Source organism: Budorcas taxicolor, chromosome 16 (genome assembly GCF_023091745.1).
Source record: "Budorcas taxicolor isolate Tak-1 chromosome 16, Takin1.1, whole genome shotgun sequence".
Classification (NCBI taxonomy): Eukaryota; Metazoa; Chordata; class Mammalia; order Artiodactyla; family Bovidae; genus Budorcas; species Budorcas taxicolor.
In genome coordinates this window covers 28,221,354-28,244,510 of record NC_068925.1, presented here as the reverse complement: position 1 = coordinate 28,244,510, position 23,157 = coordinate 28,221,354, and the positions used below count along the sequence as shown (strand labels likewise).

The 23,157-nt window shown below is 39.3% G+C and overlaps 1 protein-coding gene across 1 annotated transcript in view; it reads right to left on the bottom strand.

The window, feature by feature from the left end:
* The window catches only part of FBXO28 (F-box protein 28), a 28,886-nt gene extending 15,265 nt beyond the window's left edge, over positions 1-13,621 (bottom strand). The window contains exons 1-2 of the mRNA XM_052653698.1: positions 13,348-13,621; positions 1,957-2,066 (exon numbers count right to left, since the gene is read on the bottom strand). Coding sequence (XP_052509658.1) covers positions 1,957-2,066; positions 13,348-13,614 — 377 coding nt within the window. The 5' untranslated portion in view covers positions 13,615-13,621. The remainder of the gene's footprint in view (positions 1-1,956; positions 2,067-13,347) is intronic.
* Between the last annotated feature and the right edge of the window lie 9,536 nt (positions 13,622-23,157).

Sequence of the window (23,157 nt, the reverse complement as noted above, 5' to 3'; positions counted from 1 at the left end):
TCCCACCAGTAATATGTGAAAGTTCCAATGTGTCCATCTCCCTCCCAACATTTGTCCTTTTAAATTTTAGCCATCTATCCTGGTGGGTGTTCACTGGTATCCCATAGTATTTTGATTTGCAATGCCCTGATGACTAACGATGTTTGGCCTCTAGTACATTTTCTTTGGAGAAACTTCTATCAAATTCTTTGCCCATTTTCAAATTGGGGTTATTTACCTTTTGTTTTATGCCTTAAAAAAAATATTTCGGTCACATCAGGAAAATGTGGGATCTTAATTCCTGCACCAGGGGTTGAACCTGTGCCCCTTGCATTGGGGAAGTGTGGAATCTTAACCACTGGCCACCAGGGTAGTTCCCCCTTTTATTGTTGAGTAGTAAGAGTTCCTACTATAATCTGGATACAAGTCCCGTAGCAGATACATGGGCTGCAAATGTCTTGTCCCATTCTGTGGCTGTCTTTTTATTTTCTGGATGGTGTCCTTTGAGGCACAGACATTTTAAATTTTGATGAATTCTAGTTTGTCTACTTTTTCTTTTGTTACTTGTCCTTTTGGTGTTGTAAAGAACTTAATCCAAGTTAATAAAGGTTTATGACTACATTTTCTTCTCAAGGTTTTATAATATAGCACTGACATTTGCACTTAAGTCTACGGTTCATTTTCAGCTAATTTTTTTATTTGGTTTGAGGAACATCTTCAACTTCATTCTTTAGTCCCAGCATCATTTGTTGAAAACACTATTCCTTCCTCATTGAATTTTCCTGGCATTCTTGTTGAAAATCAATTGACAAAAAATATAAAGGTTGACTTTCCGGACTCTATTCCATTGATCTGTATGTCTATTTTTATGTTAGCACCAGACTGATTATTGTAGCTAAAGCTTTGAAACTGGGAAATGGTAGTTTTCCAATATTATTCTTTTTCAAGATTGTTTTAATTATTCTGAGTTTTTTGTATTTCCATAGGAATTACAGGATCAGTCTGTCAATTTCTACAAAAAGACAGCTAGGATTCTGATAGGGGTTGCTCTGTGTGCTGAGTTGCTTCAGTCACATCTGGTTCTTTGCAACCCCATGGACTGTAGCCTGCCAAGCTCCTCTGTCCATGGGACTCTCCAGGCAAGAATACTGGAATGGGTTGCCATGCCCTTCTCCAGGTGCATGGGATCAAACCTGTATCTCTTATGTCTCCTGTATTGATAGCCAGGTTCTTTACCACTGAATATATATATATATGTATCAATTTGGGGAATACTGCCATTTTAATGGGCTTCCCAGATGACTCAGGGGGTAAAGAATCTGCCTGCAATGCTGCACACACAGGAGACGCAGATTCAATCCCTGGCCATCTTAAAACGAAACCTTCCAATCCATGGTCACAGAATGCCTTTCCGTTCATTTAAGTCTTTAATGTCTTTTAACAGTGCTTTCTGGTTTCTAACAAACAAGCTTTGTACTTCTTTTGTTTTATATATATATATATATATATATATTACTATCAATGCTATTGTGAACCGAATTGTCTCCATTTTTGGATTGTTTATTGCTAGTGCATAGCATTATACAATTGATTTCTGTATACTAATCTTTTATCTAGTATCCTTGCTGAACTTGTTTTTGGCTCTGATAACTAATCAGTGTATTTCATATATAATATCATGTGTATATAAGATCATGTTATCTGTGAATAGAATTTTATTTCTTCCTTTCAATCTGAATGCCTTTAATTTCATTTTCTTGCCTAAATGCCCTGGCTCAAACTAAAATGTTGAACAGATGTGGCCAGTGTGAACAAACCATAGTAAAATTATTTATTGTGATCTGTGTATACTTTGCTACAAAAACATGGAAACCATTTAACATGTAAACCCTTACTTAGATTTTTTTAAAAAATAATAATAATCAAGAAACAAAATCCCCAGTTGTAGAATTACTGCCACTGAGAACCATAACATACCTTGGGAGCTGTGCTTTAACTTGTTTCTGACATAGATTATGGTACCTTTCCACCTTTAGAAATCCCTGATTCAACATTCTCTGGCAGACCAAGTCCATTCTTTTACAAACCTATGGGAAGACAGAATGAGAAAGAATTTTAAAAGTAAAAACTTCATCTAAAAAGGGGATATATATGTATATATATAACTAATTCACTTTGCTGTGCAGCAAAAACTAATACAACATTGTTAAGCAACTATACTCCAATAATAATTAATAAAGGGACTTCCCTGGTAATCCAGTTGTTAAGACTCCATCCATGCTTCCAATGTAAGGTGTGTGGGTTCAACCCTTGGTCAGGGAACTAAGATCTCAGATGCTGTATAGTGCAGCCAAAAAAGTATATAAAATTAATTAAAAAAAAAAAACAAATTGATAACAATTAACTTAGACTCATTAACTGATGGTTCAAAGTTCTCTGTGCTAGAATTGTTCTCCAGTTTGCTATCTGAATCTTTGAATCAGTATATGTGAATTCTTCACTGTAACCTGCAATACTACATTTAAAAACTAATACTATATGTAAGTAAGGAATAATTTACCCTTTAAAAAATAATATATATGTTTCCTCATTTATTTATATATTTGACTTTTTCTTGGTTGTGCGACATGGCTTGCAGGATCTTAGTTCCCCGACCAGGGATCAAACTCACGCAGTGGAAGTTCAGAGTCCCACTTGATTCTTTATTTTCAGTATCTGTGGAATGTTCTGAATGTATCCCCACTATTATGGTCAAAGTCTATAATTCTAAAGATCATTAAAACAAAGTATTTGAAGGCTTCTAATGATTTGAAACAAGAAAATTCTTCTCTGGCCAAAAATACATATTCAAACTTGAGTCTAACCCCTCACAAAGTTTTTATCATTACCAGAATGAAAGTTTTAAATCATTTCTTCTAGTTACTTGGATGAAGTATGATAGTTTATATTGGCCAAAGCCTATACTAGATACTGTCATACATATCCTTCAAAATATTTTAACATGTATAGCAGAAACAACTTTAAAAATGGTATCTTTATATAATAAAAGCATAGGATCTAAAGTCAGAACACCTAAATTTGAGTCCAGCCATTTTACGTCCTTGGGCAAGTCAGTTCCTTTTTGAAAGCCTGAATCAGACGTCTGTAAAATATGGCTAGTACCTCATACAACAGGGATATCATTAGGATTAAAAAAAAAAAACAACAGACATTAAATCATGGTAAACTATAAATCGCTATCTAAAAATTGTTTAAAAAATTTTGTTAACAATTTTAACTTTACCACTAATTTGAAAACTTTGCTTTATATACTCAGCTCTTATATTTCTGAAATATCCCAGTATCTTTCTTATCTTAATGAAACCTACTACACAAAATATGTTTGTTGTTTGTTTCCTGACTATTTTGCATTGACTCAGAGGTATCAACCTGGACCTCAGTTCTCACTGTACAGGTGTGGATGTTGAAAGCACAATTCTGAGATGAAACTGAGATAAATCTACATCAAGGCTAAGTCGATTAGGCAAGGGCTGTCTTAACGCTTCTTTCTATCTCTCATAGCACCCAAATACAAATGCTTGAACTAAAACCAAGTACTGATGAAACTCAAAAGTTGCTTTCTCCTGATAAAAATTCTGGTATACTGGGCTGAGCTAATAAAGGTTTTGATACTCTAATACTAAATACTGCTGCTGCTAAGTCGCTTCAGTCGTGTCCAACTCTGTGCAACCCCATAGACAGCAGCCCACCAGGCTCCCCCGTCCCTGGGATTCTCCAGGCAAGAACACTGGAGTGGGTTGCCATTTACTTTTCCAATGCATGAAAGTGAAAAGTGAAAGCGAAGTTGCTCAGTTGTGTCAGACTCTTTGGGACCCCATGGACTGCAGCCCACCAGGCTCCTCCATCCATGGGATTTTCCAGGCAAGAGTACTGGAGTGGGGTGCCATCGCCTTCTCCGAATACTAAATACTAGCCATTCCCTATATAATAGTATGCCAGATGAAAGGTATGAACGTAAACAGTTCTTCTCAATTTCAAAGTAGATGAAAACATAATAAAGTACTGATACTTAACTGATAGAGTAATTCTAATAAATCATATTTTAAAATACAGTGGAATCTATTTCTAACTGAATAAGTTATAAACATTTGTTCAGTGTCTAGTGAAAAAAAAAACCCAATATGTACTGATATAAATGTTTCTAAAACAAAATATTTAATGAGTACATCTACAAATCTCTTTAATCTAGTTTAGGTTTAGTAGTTTAATAGAAATAAGTGAATTTTCATATCTGCTTCTTTTGCATTAATCTACTGAGGTATTCTTACCTAAGAAAATTCTAGAAAACACAATATACAAGTGCACATTTCATTAGCTGTATGATGATACCATCACATATCACAGAACTACCGGAAAACGCCACTGGACCTTTGTGAAAGAATGAGAGTAAAAAATGCAAACAATACCTTAGTACAGTAATGAAAATATTTTAGATTATATAGACTCCTTGAGTCTTGGGAATCCTTCTGGTAAACCTGGACTGCATTTGAGAACCACATTGCCATAAACAATGGTACTGAACTTTGTGTGAGGAAAAAAGAAACATTTATCATGTTACTGGAGGAAGAAAAAGAAAGCATGTCTTGGTGTGTGTGATGAGGGGATATAAAGCTGGCTAAATTCTAATCTGTCATAGGAGAAAGTCAGTCAGTTCAGTCACTCAGTTGTGTCCAAAAGTCAACAGACATTATCAAGTAGGAAAAAAAACCCCACCCAAAGACTTCAAAATGAACTCTGAGGAATAAAAATTGGGGATTTCATTGTTGTTGAAACTATTTAATGTGAGGCAGAAATGGCAACCCACTCCAGTATTCTTGCCTGGAGAATCCCATGGACAGAGGAGCCTGGTAGGTTACAGTCCTCGGGGTCGCCAAGAGTCGGATACGACTGAGCGACTTCACTTTCACTTTCACCCTCTAACACAACTTTGTAGAAAAATACTCTTGTTCTGTGGACTCTATAACCTCTCTGATAATGTCTGAGTTGAATAATGGAACTAAATCCACTGTGGTAATGATTTCCTAATTTTTTTAAAAGTCAAATCATTATTCCGTACATCTTAAACTTATACAGTGCTATATATCAATGCCATCTCTATAAAACTGAAAAAAAAAATGTTTATTTACAAAGTGAAAAAGTCAGGAGGCTCAGTAGTAAAGAATCCGCTTGCAATACAGCAGGCAGATGAGCAGCAGTTCAATCCCTGGGTTGGGAAGATTTCCTGGAGGGAAGCATGGCAACCCACTCTAGTATTCTTGTGTGGAGGATCCCATGGACGGAGGAGCCTGGAAGGCTACAGTCTGTAGTGCTGCACAGAGTAGGACGTGACTGAAGTGACTTAGCACACAGCACACTGCTGTAATAACTTCCAAGGTACTTTCTAAATTATTTCATTATTCTAGAATTTTGCTGCACTAAATCTAGCTAAATACTCAATTTCGGAATCTTTTAATAATCTAGAAATGCAATGGAAGGAGTACTGACTAATATGAGCATACAATCGACTGAGTAATTTTTTATAAATAAATAACCAGGTAAGGTCAACCAAGGAAGACTTAACGTGATCCTAGGCTTTAAAAGAAGAAAGGACAGGACTGCTAAGTTAATGCTGATGGAACAAAGGCACAAAGCCTGGAATGAATAAACCATTAGCTAACTACTTCTGAAGACAGATCAGATACGTAAGCAAAGCTGAGAAGAATAAAATCTCCCATGTTTTGATCAGGAAAATCAGACAGTAATGAGAAATAAAAATTTAAAAGGAAAAAGAGCATCCACTTTGGGAGAGACCTGGTATTGGGACAGTTGACTGGTCCTTTTCCGTAAGCAACTATAATGTTACAACTGAAGATAAGGTTCTGGAGATCTCACACGAAGATAGCTGAAACCACTGCAGATGAATCCCAAATAAAGAGGTGAAAGACACGAAAAAAGACTTACAAATGAGTCTTAACTGATCATTCTAGTCAAAAGCTGGCGAAAAGATCAGAAAGCATACATCTGAAACAAATACTGTAAATCAACTATACTTCAACTAAAAAATATCAGAAGCTAGGAGGCACCAAAAGCAAACTAGACTAGCGCCACAGAGCCCAGGAGACCTGAAGCGCCAGTTTCCATTACAGGGCAAGAACAGTGCTGGATGTAAGAGTCTTCCTTTCATAGGTGTTTTATGAGCGCTGACTGGCCAATAGCATAGAACCAAAAACACCATAGAGCATATAGCTCTCTTTCGTTTAGGATTCAGAAGGAACCAAAGTGACCTCTACAAAACAGAAATATATTAATTTTCCCCAAGGTGAGCAGTATAATTAGAACTGCTATCAATGCATATTAACTTGCAAAACAAAATTACCTTTTTAAAGTGTAGCGCTAAATTTGGGGTTACTTTAGTTATTTCCCAAGGCTACAGAAAAGAAATATTTCCCCAGGTATTAAAACAAAACAAAAATCCTAGCAGTTTGGCAATTTACTCAGGACAGAAAAATTCTAGAATCTAATATACAAAGATGATGACTATGTCAAAAATGATCAATAATATATTTAGAGATTAGGAAAACACATACTATATAAACAAAAGGTAACTAATGGAGTAAGTATACAATAGAGACATTTAACTTGTCCCTGTTATTTGCTGTTCTAGTATGAAGAACAGATTTGTTTTCTTTGTTAATAATTTCAAGATTTAAAATGCCATGTTTATTCTTTTTACCATTTTCTAACAAGTGATGAAAAATAAAAATTTTTTTCATCACTTGTGTTTATTTAGAAATCCTTTTCAATGTGTTGTGCCACTATGGCCCTTCTTAAAAAAGCAAGACACATACCTTAAATCCGTGAAATCCACAATTTTCTTGTTAAATCTCTACTGTAAAATCTTGGTTGATTCCAAGATGTACATTTTTCTTTTAACACTTGACAGTGGAATAATCTTACAGTATATATTTTAACTACTGAGCATTTCTTTCTCAGATATCTTAGATGCCTTAAAATACACTGGGTTTCTTCAATTTTAAGATGCTGTGGAGACTTTAAGATATGCTTTCAATTTAATAAAAAGAATTTTTTTAAAGTACCACTATAATAATATAATTTGATCAAGATGCATTATCATTTCAAAAATGTTAAAATATGAAACTCTATCTTAGAATCAAGGAAATATTATAATGGAATCATATTTTTAATGTACTCATTTCATTCTCTACAGTTCTCAAATGAACTGAATAGTCAATGCATGCGTGCTAAGTCGCTTCCGTCGTGTCCGACTCTTTGTGACCCCATGGATTGTAGCCCACCAGGCTCCTCTGTCCATGGGATTCTCCAGGCAAGAATATTGGAGTGGGTTTGCCATGCCCTCCTCCAGCGGATCTTCCCGCCCAGGAATCAAACCTGCGTCTCTTATGTCTCCTGCATTGGCAGGCGGGTTTTTTACCACTAGTGCCACCTGGAAAGCCAATTCAGTTCAGTTCAGTGGCTCAGTTCTGTCCGACTCTTTGTGACCCCATGAATTGCAGCACGCCAGGCCTCCCTGTCCATCACCAACTCCCATAGTTTCCCCCAATTAATAAGGAAGCTATTATCAAAGATTAAGCTGCTTATTAGACCCTTGACCTGAAAGGGACATAAGACACCAGAATCTACCCTTTCTTTTTACAATGAGAAAACTGAGGCCTTAGGAACTTATATGACTTGTTCAAGGTCATCCAATCATTAAGGGCAAAAAGTGAAATTAAGAATTTGGGTCCTCCAGCAAATAGTGATTCTCACACACACACGTATCATTCTAATATGGACTTTAATATGGATTACTCTGTTTCCTCACTTTTTCATAGTGGCCACACATTTCAAGGGTTAGCAAAGTGCCTAGGATGGTACCTCAATAAAAACCAAGCTATGTCAGGGGCGGGGAACAGTCCAGGTCTTTTGATCTGTGTATTCCCTCCCCTCATTTTATTTATTTTTGGCTGTGCTGGATTGCACCAGCTTTCCTCCAGTTGCAGCAAGCGGGGGCTACTCCTGTTGGGGAGCATGGGCTTCAGGGTGCTTGGACTTCAGTAGCTGCAGTTCCTGGGCTCTAGAGCACAGGCTCAGTAGTTGTGGTACAAGGGCTTAGCTGCTCCGAGGCATGTGGGATCTTTCTGGACTAGGGGTTGAACCTGTGTCTCCTGCACTGGCAGGCAGATTCTCTACCACTGAGCCACCAGGGAAGCCCTGATTTGTGTCTTGTTAAATTCAGTGATCAGTAGCTATGTAGACTGAAATGTTTATCCTAATTATTCTCAATTGATTAGGGTCTCTAATATTCTACTGCTATAGAAACTGCTGGCATGAGTCTAGAAAGCAGGACTTTAGCGGGGGTGATTTCTGCCACACTACTAAAGTTTTGCCATGGAGCTAGACCAAGATCTTCCTATAATCCTCTCAATCAGACAAATCTGTGCAGAATATTTGACAGCCATCTGGGCTGGATTCTTTAGAAAGTCATGAAAGAATGAAAACAGTGAAAAGGTGGGAGAAATATTCCAGATTAAAGAGACTAATGCTTTATTAGATTTAAGAATCTTAACTACCTCCCCAACCCGTCTCCAAGCTATCAAAACACATTTTGGTGACAACTGAGAAACCTGAATATAAAATGTAGTATTAAATACCTTGGAAGTGATGATATTGTGATTATACAGAAGTATTTTAGGGGTAAAATGTCATTGTATTTGCACCTTACTTTCAAATGGTGAATGAGCGTACAAGATAAAGTAAATGTGGCAAAAAGTTAATGACAGGTGCATGTGTGCTCAGCTCTGTCCAACTCTATGTGATCCCATGGACAGAGGTGATAAAATCATTTAAAAAATGAACAATGAATGAGCCAGTCCTATACAACTTCCCATCTCTTTCACAAGAACACTTTAATCTTTCATAAGAAAAAAATTCTATCCTCTTGGTAATGGACCATTTAAGATATAATACTATATACAGAGACAGAGAGTTAATTCTCAATTGTCTGTTGGTAAAATTACAACAAATTAAAAAATTCCCTGTGTGTCCCTCCTACATATGCACTTGGAAAGAAAATATAAATTTAATATTAGCCTGAACAAAACAATTAGGATAATTACATATCTTTTTTTTTCCCCCCTCTACTGGGAATGTTCTTCCATCTTTACTGACTGGATAAAAATTCATGACCCTGAGGAAGCCTCTGCTGATTAACCTCAACATTCTTGTGTTTACTACTATGCATTTGTTATCCTGATTCTTTGTAAATGCGCTCAAGGAAGGTGTGTACATTCTGTCTCAGTGATGATATTGTAGACAGGGTTACTGATTGGACACCTTTGAGAATCTGCAGGAGTGAAGTATTCCCAAAATATCATTTCTTACCTATACTTAAGAATTTGTTAATAAAATAAATAACCTGATGATGACATGGTAGGGAAAAACCCCCCAGCAGTACAGACAGTGTATTTTCTATAATACAGTGATACAGAGCAATAGTTCTCAAAGTGTGGTCAAGGGACCCTTGTGGTTCCCAAGATCCTTTCAAGAGTTTCTGAAGCTAAATCATTTTCATAATGCTAAGATGTTATTTGCCATTTTCATGCTTATTCTCTCACAAGACACAGCAGAATGTGTGTGGCAACATGACATGTGATGACAGCTAATGGAATTATGTACTGTGCATTCTTGGGTATTTTAGAATCTTCAAAGGTAAGCGATTTGGGTCCTCAGTGACTTTTAAGAATGTAAAGGTGTCTTGAGACAAAATTGAGAACTACTGATATAGAGAAAGAGATATAAGGAAGACACCTTGCCTACTTAAAAAAAAAAAGGTAATACTTTCCCATTTTCCTTCATATTTTCTACCAGTCAACCCTCTCTACAACTGAACTTTTCAACACATTTGAAGAAAAGATGTGAAAGGAACTATAAATGAGTAATAGATTTAACCAGCTAGAGTGCACTAGAGAAATATCCTGGGACAAAAACATAGATTTATGTATCTTGCTGTCAAATGGAAAATTTCATTCCAGATAATAAGCTTGACACTTGAACTGAACTTTTAATCAAATCTGTCCTGAACCACTTATAGGATTCCATTAAATTTACAGGAGCTCCACTAGAACCACAGAGGAAAAATCTATAGGATCTCTCCACTGGGCTGCCAGGGAATTCCCTAAGACAACTTTTAAAAAGCCTTGCGTACTTTTTTTTTTTTCAGTGAGAACTCTGTACTCACAGGTCAACGTTGTATGTTCCAATTTGGCTGTGATGTGCTCTGCAACTAGGTGCAGGACCTTCCTTAACCTTTGCCACTTGTTTCAAAAACTCTCATACCTGTCAGCACAACTTTATGTGATTTACTGGAAAACAACTCAAAGAACACATTTTGTCATTTAAAAAGGTATCTTCATCCAAATAATTTAAAATATATTAGAGAAGTTAAATATTTAAAGAACTATTTTTATGTAACCAGGATTTCCAAGTTCCAGGTACATTTTGGGAGCAACAGTCAAGGGCAGAAAAAATAAAACAAAATCCAGTTCAATAAGGGATCTGGACATTCCTTTGGAAATAACCAGACTGGAGAGTCAAATTTCAATTATTCATGGCAAGAGGAAGCAAAGTCAATTGGAAAATGTTATTTTAGCAACTTGGGACAAACTGTATTAAGCAAATATAGAGCAGTAAGTACATGGACCCTGCACCTGTCCTCTAATTTAGGTGTTAACAATAGTTATGACTGAGGTCCTAATGTGTGTGCTCAGTTGTGTCCGACTCTTTGCCACCCTTTAGACTGTAGCCCTCCAGGGTCTTCTGTCCATGGGGTTTCTTGGGCAAGAACACTGGACTGGTTGCTATTTCCTCCTCCAGGAGATCGTCCATGACCCAGGGATTGAGCCTGAGTCTCTTGTGTCTCCTGCACTGCAGGTGGATTCTGTACCACTGAGCCATCTGGGAAGCCTAAGGTTCTAACAGGGCAAGTAAGCTGAAGGAAGTAAAAAAGAAGCACCTGACAAATATGTAAACTAGCTCATTAACTACTGAATGGTTGACATTTAGCTTTATGGAAACTAATTCTGTTCTTAATTAATATTACTTTTTTCTAAGTACACCCAACCTTAATTCTACTCAAAAAAATACTTGACAATAAAAGAAACTATGTAATTTATATGCCAGATAGCAGCATACAAACTGGTATTGATTTTCTCGCAAACAGTCTGTTAGGGATAAATGGTCACTTAAATTAGGAAAGGCATGGAAAGCACATACTATGCACTATCGCTAGACTGCCAATTTCATTAATGACCATAATTAAATTAATGCTGACACCTAGTGGCAAGAATCTTTCATGTTACTTGAATTGCACCTTATGACATGAACCAAAGAATTTAAAACCAAAGACCCTTCCAAATTGCCACAAAAGATTACCCACTTCATCTAAGAATTATCCATTAACCTTAAGTAAAGAAAGAAATAAATAGTTCCCCATTACTAAAACAGAAAAAAAAACCATCTTTAAGAAGTAAAACTGGGAGCTGAATCTTTTTAGGGGGGTGGTAAGGGACTCCTTATGATAAAAATCTCTGAAACTACAAAATTTGTATCTTTAAAATACTAGAATAGATAACTGCTTAAAAATAAGAATGCAGCTGAGTATTTCATTTGAAAGAGATGTCATTTACTAATAAACTGTGGGATGTGTTTTTAACTCTGTCCCCTAGGATAGGCTGTTTTTCTCCCCTTTAAGAATGTTTTTAATTTTTAAAGAAGTAAATTGACCAACAAATGAACATTCCCCCCCCCCCCCACCCCACATACACACAGTTTTTCTCAATTCTTATAAAACAGAAGGTGAACATTCCAAGCTTTACAAAGGCATTGTCTGGCTGAAAGGCTCAATTCAAATGTCATGTCCAATTTCCAGGCAACAGGAATGTATACCAAGAATTCTGATCAAATATCATTCTTTATCAAAAATCGAAGGAATAGTTAGGATTCTACAAGAAATTCTAGGATAACATGTTTGGAAATTCAATCATTTAAGGGACAATCATTTTAAAATACTACTTTTCAAATGAATTTTCTATCCTGCAGACTGGCATGGTTGATGTGCTGTGTTGACAAGAAAATAAATGGTTCACCAGTTTGAATATTTAATAGCCTCCTTTAAAAAATATGCTTCCATCTTAAAAATACAATTATGATCAATTTTAAATTGAAGGTGTAAATCTAAAATAGAGTTTATTGATTATTAAGAAAACGCTATACACAGCACATTCAGATATGCCTTTGTCCTCTTAAAAACAACCCCGACCACATATTTAGCTTCTACACAGAAACGGTTTGTAATCATTTCAAAATGTCCACCTCCTTCAATTTCCTTACCACTTAAAGATAAATTCACTGAGGAAGCAAAATAACTGACTGACTGAACTAAGGTAGTCATTGAACCTTCAGTGAAGCCTCTGGGATGAAAAAAATCCCAAAGGCAAATTCATTTATTTTCATTAATCATGGACAGACTTACTGTGATTTTAAGGTATAAAACCTCTCCTAAAGCTGGCGGGGGGCGCGTAAATCACTAGTTAGAAAAGAAATGCAAGAGAGGAAAAAAACCTCCTCAAGGGGCAAGGTGCTTCACTAGGGGGTGGCAAGTGTCAGGGGTGAGGCAAAGCCCGATAGTCACTTCTCAGGATTGCCTTCATTGGTCAACCAAGGCGCTGGGGTTGAGGTTACCAAAACGAGTTCGAATTCCTCCAAACCTCTACTGGCTTTTGGGAGCACGGACCAATCTGACTTTATCTTTCGCAACAAGGAAACTTGGGTAGTAGGGGGAACAATACGTTATTCTCACAGACAGACCAAACCTAGCCGGGATAATCTCGCCTACTTCGGAGTGCTCGCCCCCAACTCCAGCCTGGGGTTGGAAGGTGATATACAAAAGGCAGATGGTGAGATCCCTTCGGCGTCCACGCTCAGGCCGGACAGAGGTTGGAAGCCCAGTTCTTGCTGCCCCCGCCCGTGTCCCCGCTTCCGGATCGGGGGCACAGAGCCCCCGAGCCCCCCAGACTCTCAAAGCCAAGTTCCTGCAGGCAGTCGCCCCCACTCCTCGAGCAAGGGCGGAATCTGGACAAACGCCGCGGGCCAGCCCCAAGAGAGACTTTGGGGCGGGAGGGGTGCGCTTGGTGCTTTAGCTGCAGCTGCAGCTCGCCAGGGGCTCCCTCCCCGGGGAACGCTCTACCCTTTCGGGCCCTCCCCAGACCTCGGCTCTCGGAGAGGGCGGCAAGGGTTCCCAGGGGGCCTCACCAGACGGAGCTGGCTAATTTCGTCGTAGGACATAAAGCTGAGGATGTTCTCGATGGCTACGATGGGCAGCGCCACCAGCGTGTTGTTTTGAGGCAGCTGGTCCGGAGCCAGCGCCGGGGCTGGGGGCGCCTGGGACCCCGGCTGCGGGGGCTGGGGCGGGGGCGGTGGGGGCAGTCGCTGGGTAGAGGCGATGGCCGAAGGGGAGCCGCCGTCGCCGTGACCGCCGCCTCCTTCCTCAGCCATCCGCTCCTCCGACGCTGCCGCCATCTTGGGGGTTTGATTCCTTCCCCCCTCTGCAAGGGGAACAGGGACACTTCCGGTGCGTCACTTCCTTCTCTTGAGCTGCCGGGAGGGGCACCTGGAGGAGGGGGAGGAGCCTATGGGGTGACAGGCAGAGACACTTTGATGCTAGTTCAAGTGGGAAGGAGAGAAGATCACGTAAACTCCTGGAAAGGTGGTCACTGTAAGACCTTTCATCTAAGATTGGAAACGACTTGAGGGCAGACGAACCGTGTCTGAAATTGACTTCACAGTGCAATTTTTCCTAAAGTGCTTCTCTGATACAGGGAGATAAAAATAATGTTAACTAGTAAGTGAAGTAAGGTCATGGCATCTGGTCCCATCACTTCATGGCAAATACATGGGGAGACAATGGAAACAGTGACAGACTTTATTTTCTCGGGCTCCAAAATCACTGAGGATAGTGACTGCAGCAATGAAATTAAAAGGCACTTGTTCCTTGAAAGAATAGCTGTGACGAAACTAGAGTGTGTTAAAAAGCAGAGTCAGACTTTGCTGACAAAGGTCCGTATAGTCAAAGCTGTGGTTTTTGTGGTGGTCATGCAGGGATGTGAGAGTCGGACCATAAAGAAGGCTGAGTGCTGAAGAATTGATGCCTTTGAACTGTGGTGTTGCATAAGATTCTTGAGAGTCCCTTGCACTGCAAGGAGATCAAACCAGTCAATTCTCAAGGAAATCAACCCCAAATATTCAGTGGAAGGACGGATGCTGAAGCTGAAGCTCCAATACTTTGGCCACCTGATGTGAAGAGCTGACTCATTAGAAAAGACCCTGATGCTGGGAAAGATTGAAGGCAGGAGGAGAAGGAGGAGACAGAGGACAAGATGGTTGGATGGCATCATGGACTCAGTGTACATGAGTTAGAGCAAACTTAGGGAGATAGTGAAGGACAGGGAAGCCTGGTGTGCTGCAGTCCATTGGGTCGCAGAGTTGGACATGACTGAGTGACTGAACAACAGTAGTCAGTGTAGATGAAACAATGTAGAATATCATCATTTTTCAAGAACCGTACTAATGATTGATTTAGGCAAAAAGGAATGTAGGATTGATTAAAACTGCCATATGAATGAGCCTTAAAAATGGTTTCAATTAAAGAAGCAAGACCCAAACTACCACATATTGTATGAATCCATTGATATGAGATGCCTGAAATAGCCAAGACAATAAAGACAGAAAGTATATTAATGGCTCTGAGAAGCTGGAAACAGCAGGGGAAAGGGGAACGACTGCTAAGAGGTGTATGATTTTTTTTCTGGGGCGATGAAAATGTTATGGAATTAGACAATGGTGATGGGTACACCTCTGAATTGTACACTTTAAAATAGTGAATTTGGGGACTTCTTGGTGGTCCAGTGGTTAAGAATTCACCTTCCAATGCAGATGACTCGGGTTCCATCCCTGGTCAGGGAACTAAGATCCTACATGCTTGGGCAACTAAGCCTGTATGCTGCAGTTATGGAGCTTGTGCACTCTGAAGCCGCGTGCCACAACTAAAGCCCAGGGCCACAATGAAAGAGCTTGTGTTCTAACAACCCAGCCAAATAAAGGAAAAAATAAGTATTTTTTTAAATAGTGAACTTTATAATACGTGAATTATATCTCCATAAAAAATTGATTTAGGCAAGAATCATCAAAATATGCTAAAATGAGAAAGTAAGAGTGTGATCTGGAAAATAATATTTACATAGATTCAAAATAACCCCCACAAATTAATTATCAATTACAAGATAAAAAGAAGTTTGCAATAGAGAGATTTGGTGGACACCACCATAACCAAATGATCAAAATTAACTTCACAAGCTATGAGTGAATTGACATCATGTAGCTCCTGATATGATAGCTCGAAAAGGACATAGCATAATGTGGTATTCCTACCAAAAATGCATAACCTGTACTTGAGATAGACAAATCTATGTAACTACCCCATAATCTTTTTAAATTTTTATTTATTTATTTTTATTTTTGGCTGTGCTGAGTCTTTGTTGCTGCTCATGGGATTTCTCTAGTTGTGACAGACGGGACTACTCTTTAGTTGAGGTGTGAGGGCTTCTCATTGAGGTGGCTTTTATTGCAGAGCACAGACTCTAAAGCTCGACGGCTTCAGTAGTTGCCACATGATGGAATGTGGAATCTTCCCGGACCAAAGATCGAGACCATGTCCTCTGCACTGGCAGGCGGATTCTTAACCACCAGACTACCAGGTAAGTCCCCCCATAATCTTAAAAATGATTACTGTCATGAAAGACAAAGACTATGAATTTGTACCAGATTAAAAGAAACTAAAGCAACAAAACAACTAAATGCAAGGGTAATCCTGGAATGGATCATGGATTAGAAAGAATATTAGTAAGAACACTACTGTGAGAATTAGAAAAATTTGTAATTTTTAGTTGTATTTAAATTTAATTTGTTATCATATTGTGTTTAAATTGTAATCATATTAAGTCTCCTGATTTGGATTATTTCATCTTGATGAAAGTGAAAGAGGTGAGTGAAAAAGTTGGCTTAAAGCTCAGCATTCAGAAAATGAAGATCGTGGCATCCGGTCCCATCACTTCATGGGAAATAGATGGGGAAACAGTGGAAACAGTGTCAGACTTTATTTTGGGGGACTCCAAAATCACTGCAGGTGGTGACTGCAGCCATGAAATTAAAAGACGCTTACTCCTTGGAAGAAAAGTTATGACCAACCTAGATAGCATAGTGAAAAGCAGAGACATTACTTTGCCAACAAAGGTCCGTCTAGTCAAGGCTATGGTTTTTCCTGTGATCATGTATGAATGTGAGAGTTGGACTGTGAAGAAAGCTGAGTGCCAAAGAATTGATGCTTTTGAGCTGTGGTGTTGGAGAAGACTCTTGAGAGTCCCTTGGACTGCAAGGAGATCCAACCAGTCCATTCTGAAGGAGATCAGCCCTGGGATTTCTTTGGAAGGAATGATGCTAAAGCTGAAACTCCAGTACTTTGGCCATCTCATGCGAAGAGTTGACTCATTGGAAAAGACTCTGATGCTGGGAGGGATTGGGGGCAGGAGGAGAAGGGGACGACAGAGGATGAGATGGCTGGATGGCATCACTGACTCGATGGACATGAGTCTGAGTGAACTCCGGCAGTTGGCGATGGACAGGGAGGCCTGGCGTGCTGCGATTCATGGGGTCGCAAAGAGTCAGACACGACTGAGCAACTGAACTGAACTGAACTGAACTGAATTGTGGTCTTGTAAGAGAATGTCCTTCTTCTTAGGAAATACACATTGAAATATTTAGGGGTAAATGGGTCATGATGTCTCTGTTTGCTCTTCAATGGTTCAATATGTAGATAGAGAGTGAGATGAATAAAGCAAATACGATAAACGTCAACACTTGGTGAATCTGGATGAAGAGCATACGAGAGTTTGGACTATTTTTTTTTTTTACCTTCCAATTTTCTGGAGATATAGTTGACATACATCACTGTATAAGTTTAATGGGTACAGCATAATGACTTGACTTACATACATCATGAAATGATAATCACAATAAATTTAGTGAACATCCATCATCTCATGTAGATACAAAATGAAAGAAATAGAAATTTTTTTTCCTGTGGTGAGAACTCTTAGGATTTACTCTCCTAACAACTTTCATATATAACCTATGTGCCTGCTTAATTGCTTCAGTCGTGTCCGACTTTTTGTGACCCCATGGACTATACAGTCCATGGAATTCTCCAGGCCAGAATACTGGAGTGGGTAGCCTTTCCCTTCTCCAGGGGATCTTCCCAACCCAGGGATTGAATCTAGGTCTCCCACATTGCAGGTGGATTCTTTACCAGCTGAGCCACGAGGAAAGCCCAAGAATACTGGAGTGGGTAGCCTATCCCTCCTCCAGGGGATCTTCCTTACCCAGGGATCAAACCCACATCTCCTACATTAGCAGGCAGATTCTTCACTACTGAGCCACCTTGGAAGCCCATCCTTGTAATAGCCTATGACAAAGATAAAGGTGCAAAAATCACTGAATTTTGAAGCGTTCTCTTTTGGGGGGGGTTGGTCTTAATCTTAAAATCTCCAATATATCTTTTGTTTTTCAGCTTTGGTTTGGAATCTAATTGTTGCATGGTAGAAACTAGAGAAAGCCAGGCATGACTAAGGGTTGAGGAAAAGCAGGTAACAACTAAAGCAAGGAAATGAACTGGAAGTGCTGTGGGTAGCTTATTAGAGTTGGCATCTTTTCCTCACTCATGGGTCTGTAAACAGTTGGTAATTTTACCTATCATTGTTTCAGATCATAAAATTCTTTGAAGTTATTGAACCCAGGTTTCCCGCCTTGCAGGCAGATTCTTTACCAACTGAACCACCAGGGAAGCTATATCTTCATAGAACCTGTTCCAATTTGATTTGAAATGAATTCACTTTTTACCTTGTTTTATTAGAGTTAGATACTTTCTTGGTAGATTGGATTGAAATTGAATTTCTGTAAATGGAATCATGCTTTTTCATTATAAAGGAAACCCATAGAAAATCTTTTAAAAAGTGAATCATCACTGCCTTCGTCTATTCCGTGAATCCACTAGTTATGTGCAGTTTTGTTTGGCTTGAAATGGACATGTGGAAAGCCTTCCTGCTCCCTTATCTCTCCACATGTGGTCAACTAGTTAACATCTAGGACAGGCTGACCCCTGAGCTAAGCAGCAAAATAAGACTTTGGAAACAATTTAAACCACTTCCTGCCAGTAAGCCCACTTAAATTATCCTCTGTTTATGTATATTGGATCTGTGCCCCTATATTTCTTACACATCTTTTTTTTTAAGTGAAAATTTCAAAATAAATGATTGCTTTGTTTCAATTATTGAAACAAATGCTTGTTTTGGAGACATTTCCTGATCAAAATAAATACTTGTAACTAAAACAAATATTTGAACTTTTAGGAGTTCTAAGTGTGGTTTTTACACCATCAGCAGGATTTTTACACTGTTGCTGAATGATGATCTCAAGTACAGGATGGACCTATGCATTTTTAGATCTCTGTGTTTCTAGTTTTATTATTTATACCTTCCTTCTTTATTTCACAAAGTTAATCTGAGGCTAAGTGGAGACAGCAAATGGGTGAGCTTTTGATTCCTTAGATTAAAGACATTCAAGTCAATTTAGCATGAAACAGTTACTGTATAGACAGCATATTAAAAAGCAGAGACATTACTTTTTCAACAAAGTTCCATCTAGTCAAGGCTATGGTTTTCCCAGTAGTCATGTATGGATGTGAGAGTTGGACTATAAAGAAAGCTGAGCGCCGGATTGATGCTTTTGAACTGTGGTGTTGGAGAAGACTTTTGAAAGTCCCTTGGACTGCAAGGAGATCCAACCAGTCCCTCCTAAAGGAAATCAATGCTGAATATTCATTGGAAGGACTGATGTTGAAGCTGAAACTCCAATACTTTGGCCACCTGATGTGAAGAGCTGACTCATTTGAAAAGACCCTGATGCTGGGAAAGATTGAGGGCAGGAGGAGAAGGGGACGACAGAGGATGAGATGGTTGGATGGCATCACGACTCAATGGACATGAGTTGGGTAGACTCTGGGAGTTGGTGATGGACAGGGAGGCCTGGCATGCTGTGGTTCATGAGGTCGCAAAGAGTCGGACACGACTGAGTGACTGAACTGAACTGAACTGAACTGATCCTGGCCCCCATTATCCATCTGCCGTCCTGGTTAGGGACTAGGGAGATTCAGTTCAGTTCAGTTCAGTCGCTCAGTCATGTCTGACTCTTTGCGACCCCATGAATTGCAGCACGCCAGGCATCGCTGTCCATCACCATCCCCGTGTTCTGGGAGGATAGGATTGGGTTGGGTGCAGTAACGTAAGGGGCTAAGCTATTTAATGGTACCTTCACAAGATGGACTTTACAATGAGAAGAGTAAATTAAAACCCAGACATTGTATTTCCTATCTGTTAGCCCACTCCAGTATTCTTGCGTGGAGAATCCCAGGGACGGCAGAGCCTGGTGGGCTGCCGTCTGTGGGGTTGCACAGAGTCGGACATGACTGAAGTGACTTAGCAGCAGCAGCAGCAGATTTGAAACTTATAAAATAGACTAAATAAAAAGAGGTTTGAGAGTTTCAATGGATTCTGATTAGCTATATATACTTTTTCCTTTTTAATTGCAGAAAAAAACATATAACACAAAACTTACAACCTTAACCATTTCTAAAAGTATAGTTCAGTAATGTTAAGTATAGGCACATTGTTGTGCAATCAATCTCCGGAAAACTTTCATCCTGCAAAACTGAAACCCTGTGCTCATTTAACACCAACTGCTCATTCCTCCCTGCCCTCACCCCTTGGCAGCCTCCATGCTACTTACTATATCAATGAATTTGACTACTTATATAAATGGAATTATTCCATTTATCTCTTTGTGACTAGTTTGTTTCACTTAACATAATGTCCTCAAGTTTCACCCATGTCGTAGCATGTGTCAAAATTTTTTTCCTTTTAAGACTGTATAATATTCTATCATATGTATGTACTAGATTTCGTTTATCCATCAGTGGACACTTCAGTTGCTTCCACCTCTTGGCTATTGTGAGTAATGCAGCTATAAACATGGGTGTGCAAATATTTCTTCATGATCCTGCTCCCAGTTCTTCTGGATATATGCTGAGAGATGGGATTGCTGGATCGTATGGTATTTTCATTTTTAATTCTTTGAGAAACTACCATACTGTTTTCCATAGCAGCAACACTATTTTGCATCACCACCAACAGTGCACAGGGGTTTCAATTTCTCCACACTTTTGCCAACACTTGTAATTTTCTGTTTTTTTGATAGTAGCCACCTTAATGAGTGTCAGGTGATATCTCCTCAGGGTTTTATTTTTCATTTCCCTAATTAGTACTGATATCGAGCATACGCTTGTTGACTATTTGTAGATCATTCCTGGAGAAATGTCTATTCAAGTCGTTGCTCAGTTTTTAATTGTTTTTGTTGTTGAGTTGTTGGAGTTCTTTTTATTCTGGATATTAGCAACATGCAAATAGTTTCTCCCATTCTATTGGCAGTCTTTTCACCGTGTAGATTGTGTCCTTGGATGCACGAAGGTTTGTAAGTTTGATGCAGTCCCCTTTATTTTTTCTTTTGTTGCCTGTGCCTTTAGTGTCATGTACAGGATTGCCAGCAAAATCCAGTGTCATGAAGCTACTGTCTATTTTTTTTTTAAGGAGAGATATACTTTTAGAACTTACATTTAGGTCTATGATCTATTCAGAGTTAATTTGAACTTTTCTGGTGGCTCAGTCCATAAAGAGTCGGCCTGCAATTCAAGAGACCCCAGTTCGATGCCTGGGTCAGGAAGATTTCCTGGGGAAGGACATTGCTTCCCATGGACAGAGGAAGCTGACTGGCTATAGTCCATGGGGTCATAAGAGTCGGACATAACTTTAGCAACTAAACCACCAGAAAGTAAGGGTCAAACTTCTCTGCATAGATCCTTTGTATAGCTATCCAGTTTCCCTAGTATCATTTTTTAAGAGCCTGTCCTTTCTCCATTAAATGATCTTGGCATCCTTGTCATAGATTTTTTGATCACATATAATAAATGGACTTATTTCTGGACTGTCTAGTCCATTAGTTTGGTCTATATACCTGTCTTTTGCTGCTAACCCCCAGTTTTGATTACTATAACTTTATAATAAATTTTGAAACCAAAAAGTGTAATACCTCCAACATTGCTCTTCTTTAACTATGTCTTTTAAGACACATTTTTAGACTAGATGAGCAGTTTCCTGTCACAGCTCATGTCTGAAATTCTATCATCAGATGCATCTTTTAAATTTAAAGCTTTGACTGTAGGGAAAGATAGCTCACTAATCTTTCAGTTCAGCAAGTGTTTATTGGTTGCTAGATGGATAAGGCACTAGGGAGATTCAGTTCAGTTCAGTTCAGTCGCTCAGTCGTGTCCGACTCTTTGCGACCCCATGAATTCCAGCACGCCAGGCCTCGCTGTCCATCACCATCTCCCGGAGTTCACTCAGACTCACATCCATCGAGTCAGTGATGCCATCCAGCCATCTCATCCTCGGTCGTCCCCTTCTCCTCCTGCCCCCAATCCCTCCCAACATCAGAGTCTTTTCCAATGAGTCAACTCTTCGCATGAGGTAACCAAAGTACTGGAGTTTCTGCTTTAGCATCATTCCTTCCGAAGAAATCCCAGGGCTGATCTCCTTCAGAATGGACTGGTTGGATCTCCTTGCAGTCCAAGGGACCCTCGAGAGTCTTCTCCAACACCACAGCTCAAAAGCATCAATTCTTCGGCGCTCAGCCTTCTTCACAGTCCAACTCTCACATCCATACATGACCACAGGAAAAACCATAGCCTTGACTAGACAGACCTTTGTTGGCAAAGTAATGTCTCTGCTTTTCAACATGCTATCTAGGTTGGTCATAACTTTTCTTCCAAGGAGTAAGCGTCTTTTAATTTCATGGCTTAAGTCACCATCTGCAGTGATTTTGGAGCCCAAAAAAAATAAAGTCTGACACTGTTTCCCCATCTATTTGCCATGAAGTGATGGGACCAGATGCCATGATCTTCGTTTTCTGAATGTTGAGCTTTAAGCCAACTTTTTCGCTCTCCTCTTTCACTTTCATCAAGAGGCTTTTTAGTTCCTCTTCACTTTCTGCCATAAGGGTGGTGTCATCTGCATATCTGAGGTTATTGATATTTCTCCCGGCAATCTTGATCCCAGCTTGTGTTTCTTCCAGTCCAGCATTTCTCATGATGTACTCTGCATAGAAGTTAAATAAGCAGGGTGACAATATACAGCCTTGACGTACTCCTTTTCCTATTTGGAACCAGTCTGTTGTTCCATGTCCAGTTCTAACTGTTGCTTCCTGACCTGAATACAGATTTCTCAAGAGGCAGGTCAGGTGGTCTGGTATTCCCATCTCTCTCAGAATTTTCCACAGTCTATTGTGATCCACACAGTCAAAGGCTTTGGCATAGTCAATAAAGCAGAAATAGATGTTTTTCTGGAGCTCCCTTGCTTTTTCCATGATCCAGCGGATGTTGGCAATTTGATCTCTGGTTCCTCTGCCTTTTCTAAAACCAGCTTGAACATCAGGAAGTTCACGGTTCACGTATTGCTGAAGCTTGGCTTGGAGAATTTTGAGCATTACTTTACTAGCGTGTGAGATGAGTGCAATTGTGCGGTAGTCTGAGCATTCTTTTGCATTGCCTTTCTTTGGGATTGGAATGAAATCTGACCTTTTCCAATCCTGTGGCCACTGCTGAGTTTTCCAAATGTGCTGGCATATTGAGTCCAGCACTTTGACAGCATCATCTTTCAGGATTTGAAATAGCTCAACTGGAATGCCATCACCTCCACTAGCTTTGATAAATAATGTTTCACATCCTTGAGGGAATGTGAATCTGAATGCAATGTTGGTTACCACATATCTGCTGAACTGATTCCATTGGCCCGGTTGACTGGACCAGTGTCTCTTTATTTCTTCGTATATAGTCTTTCTAAAGTT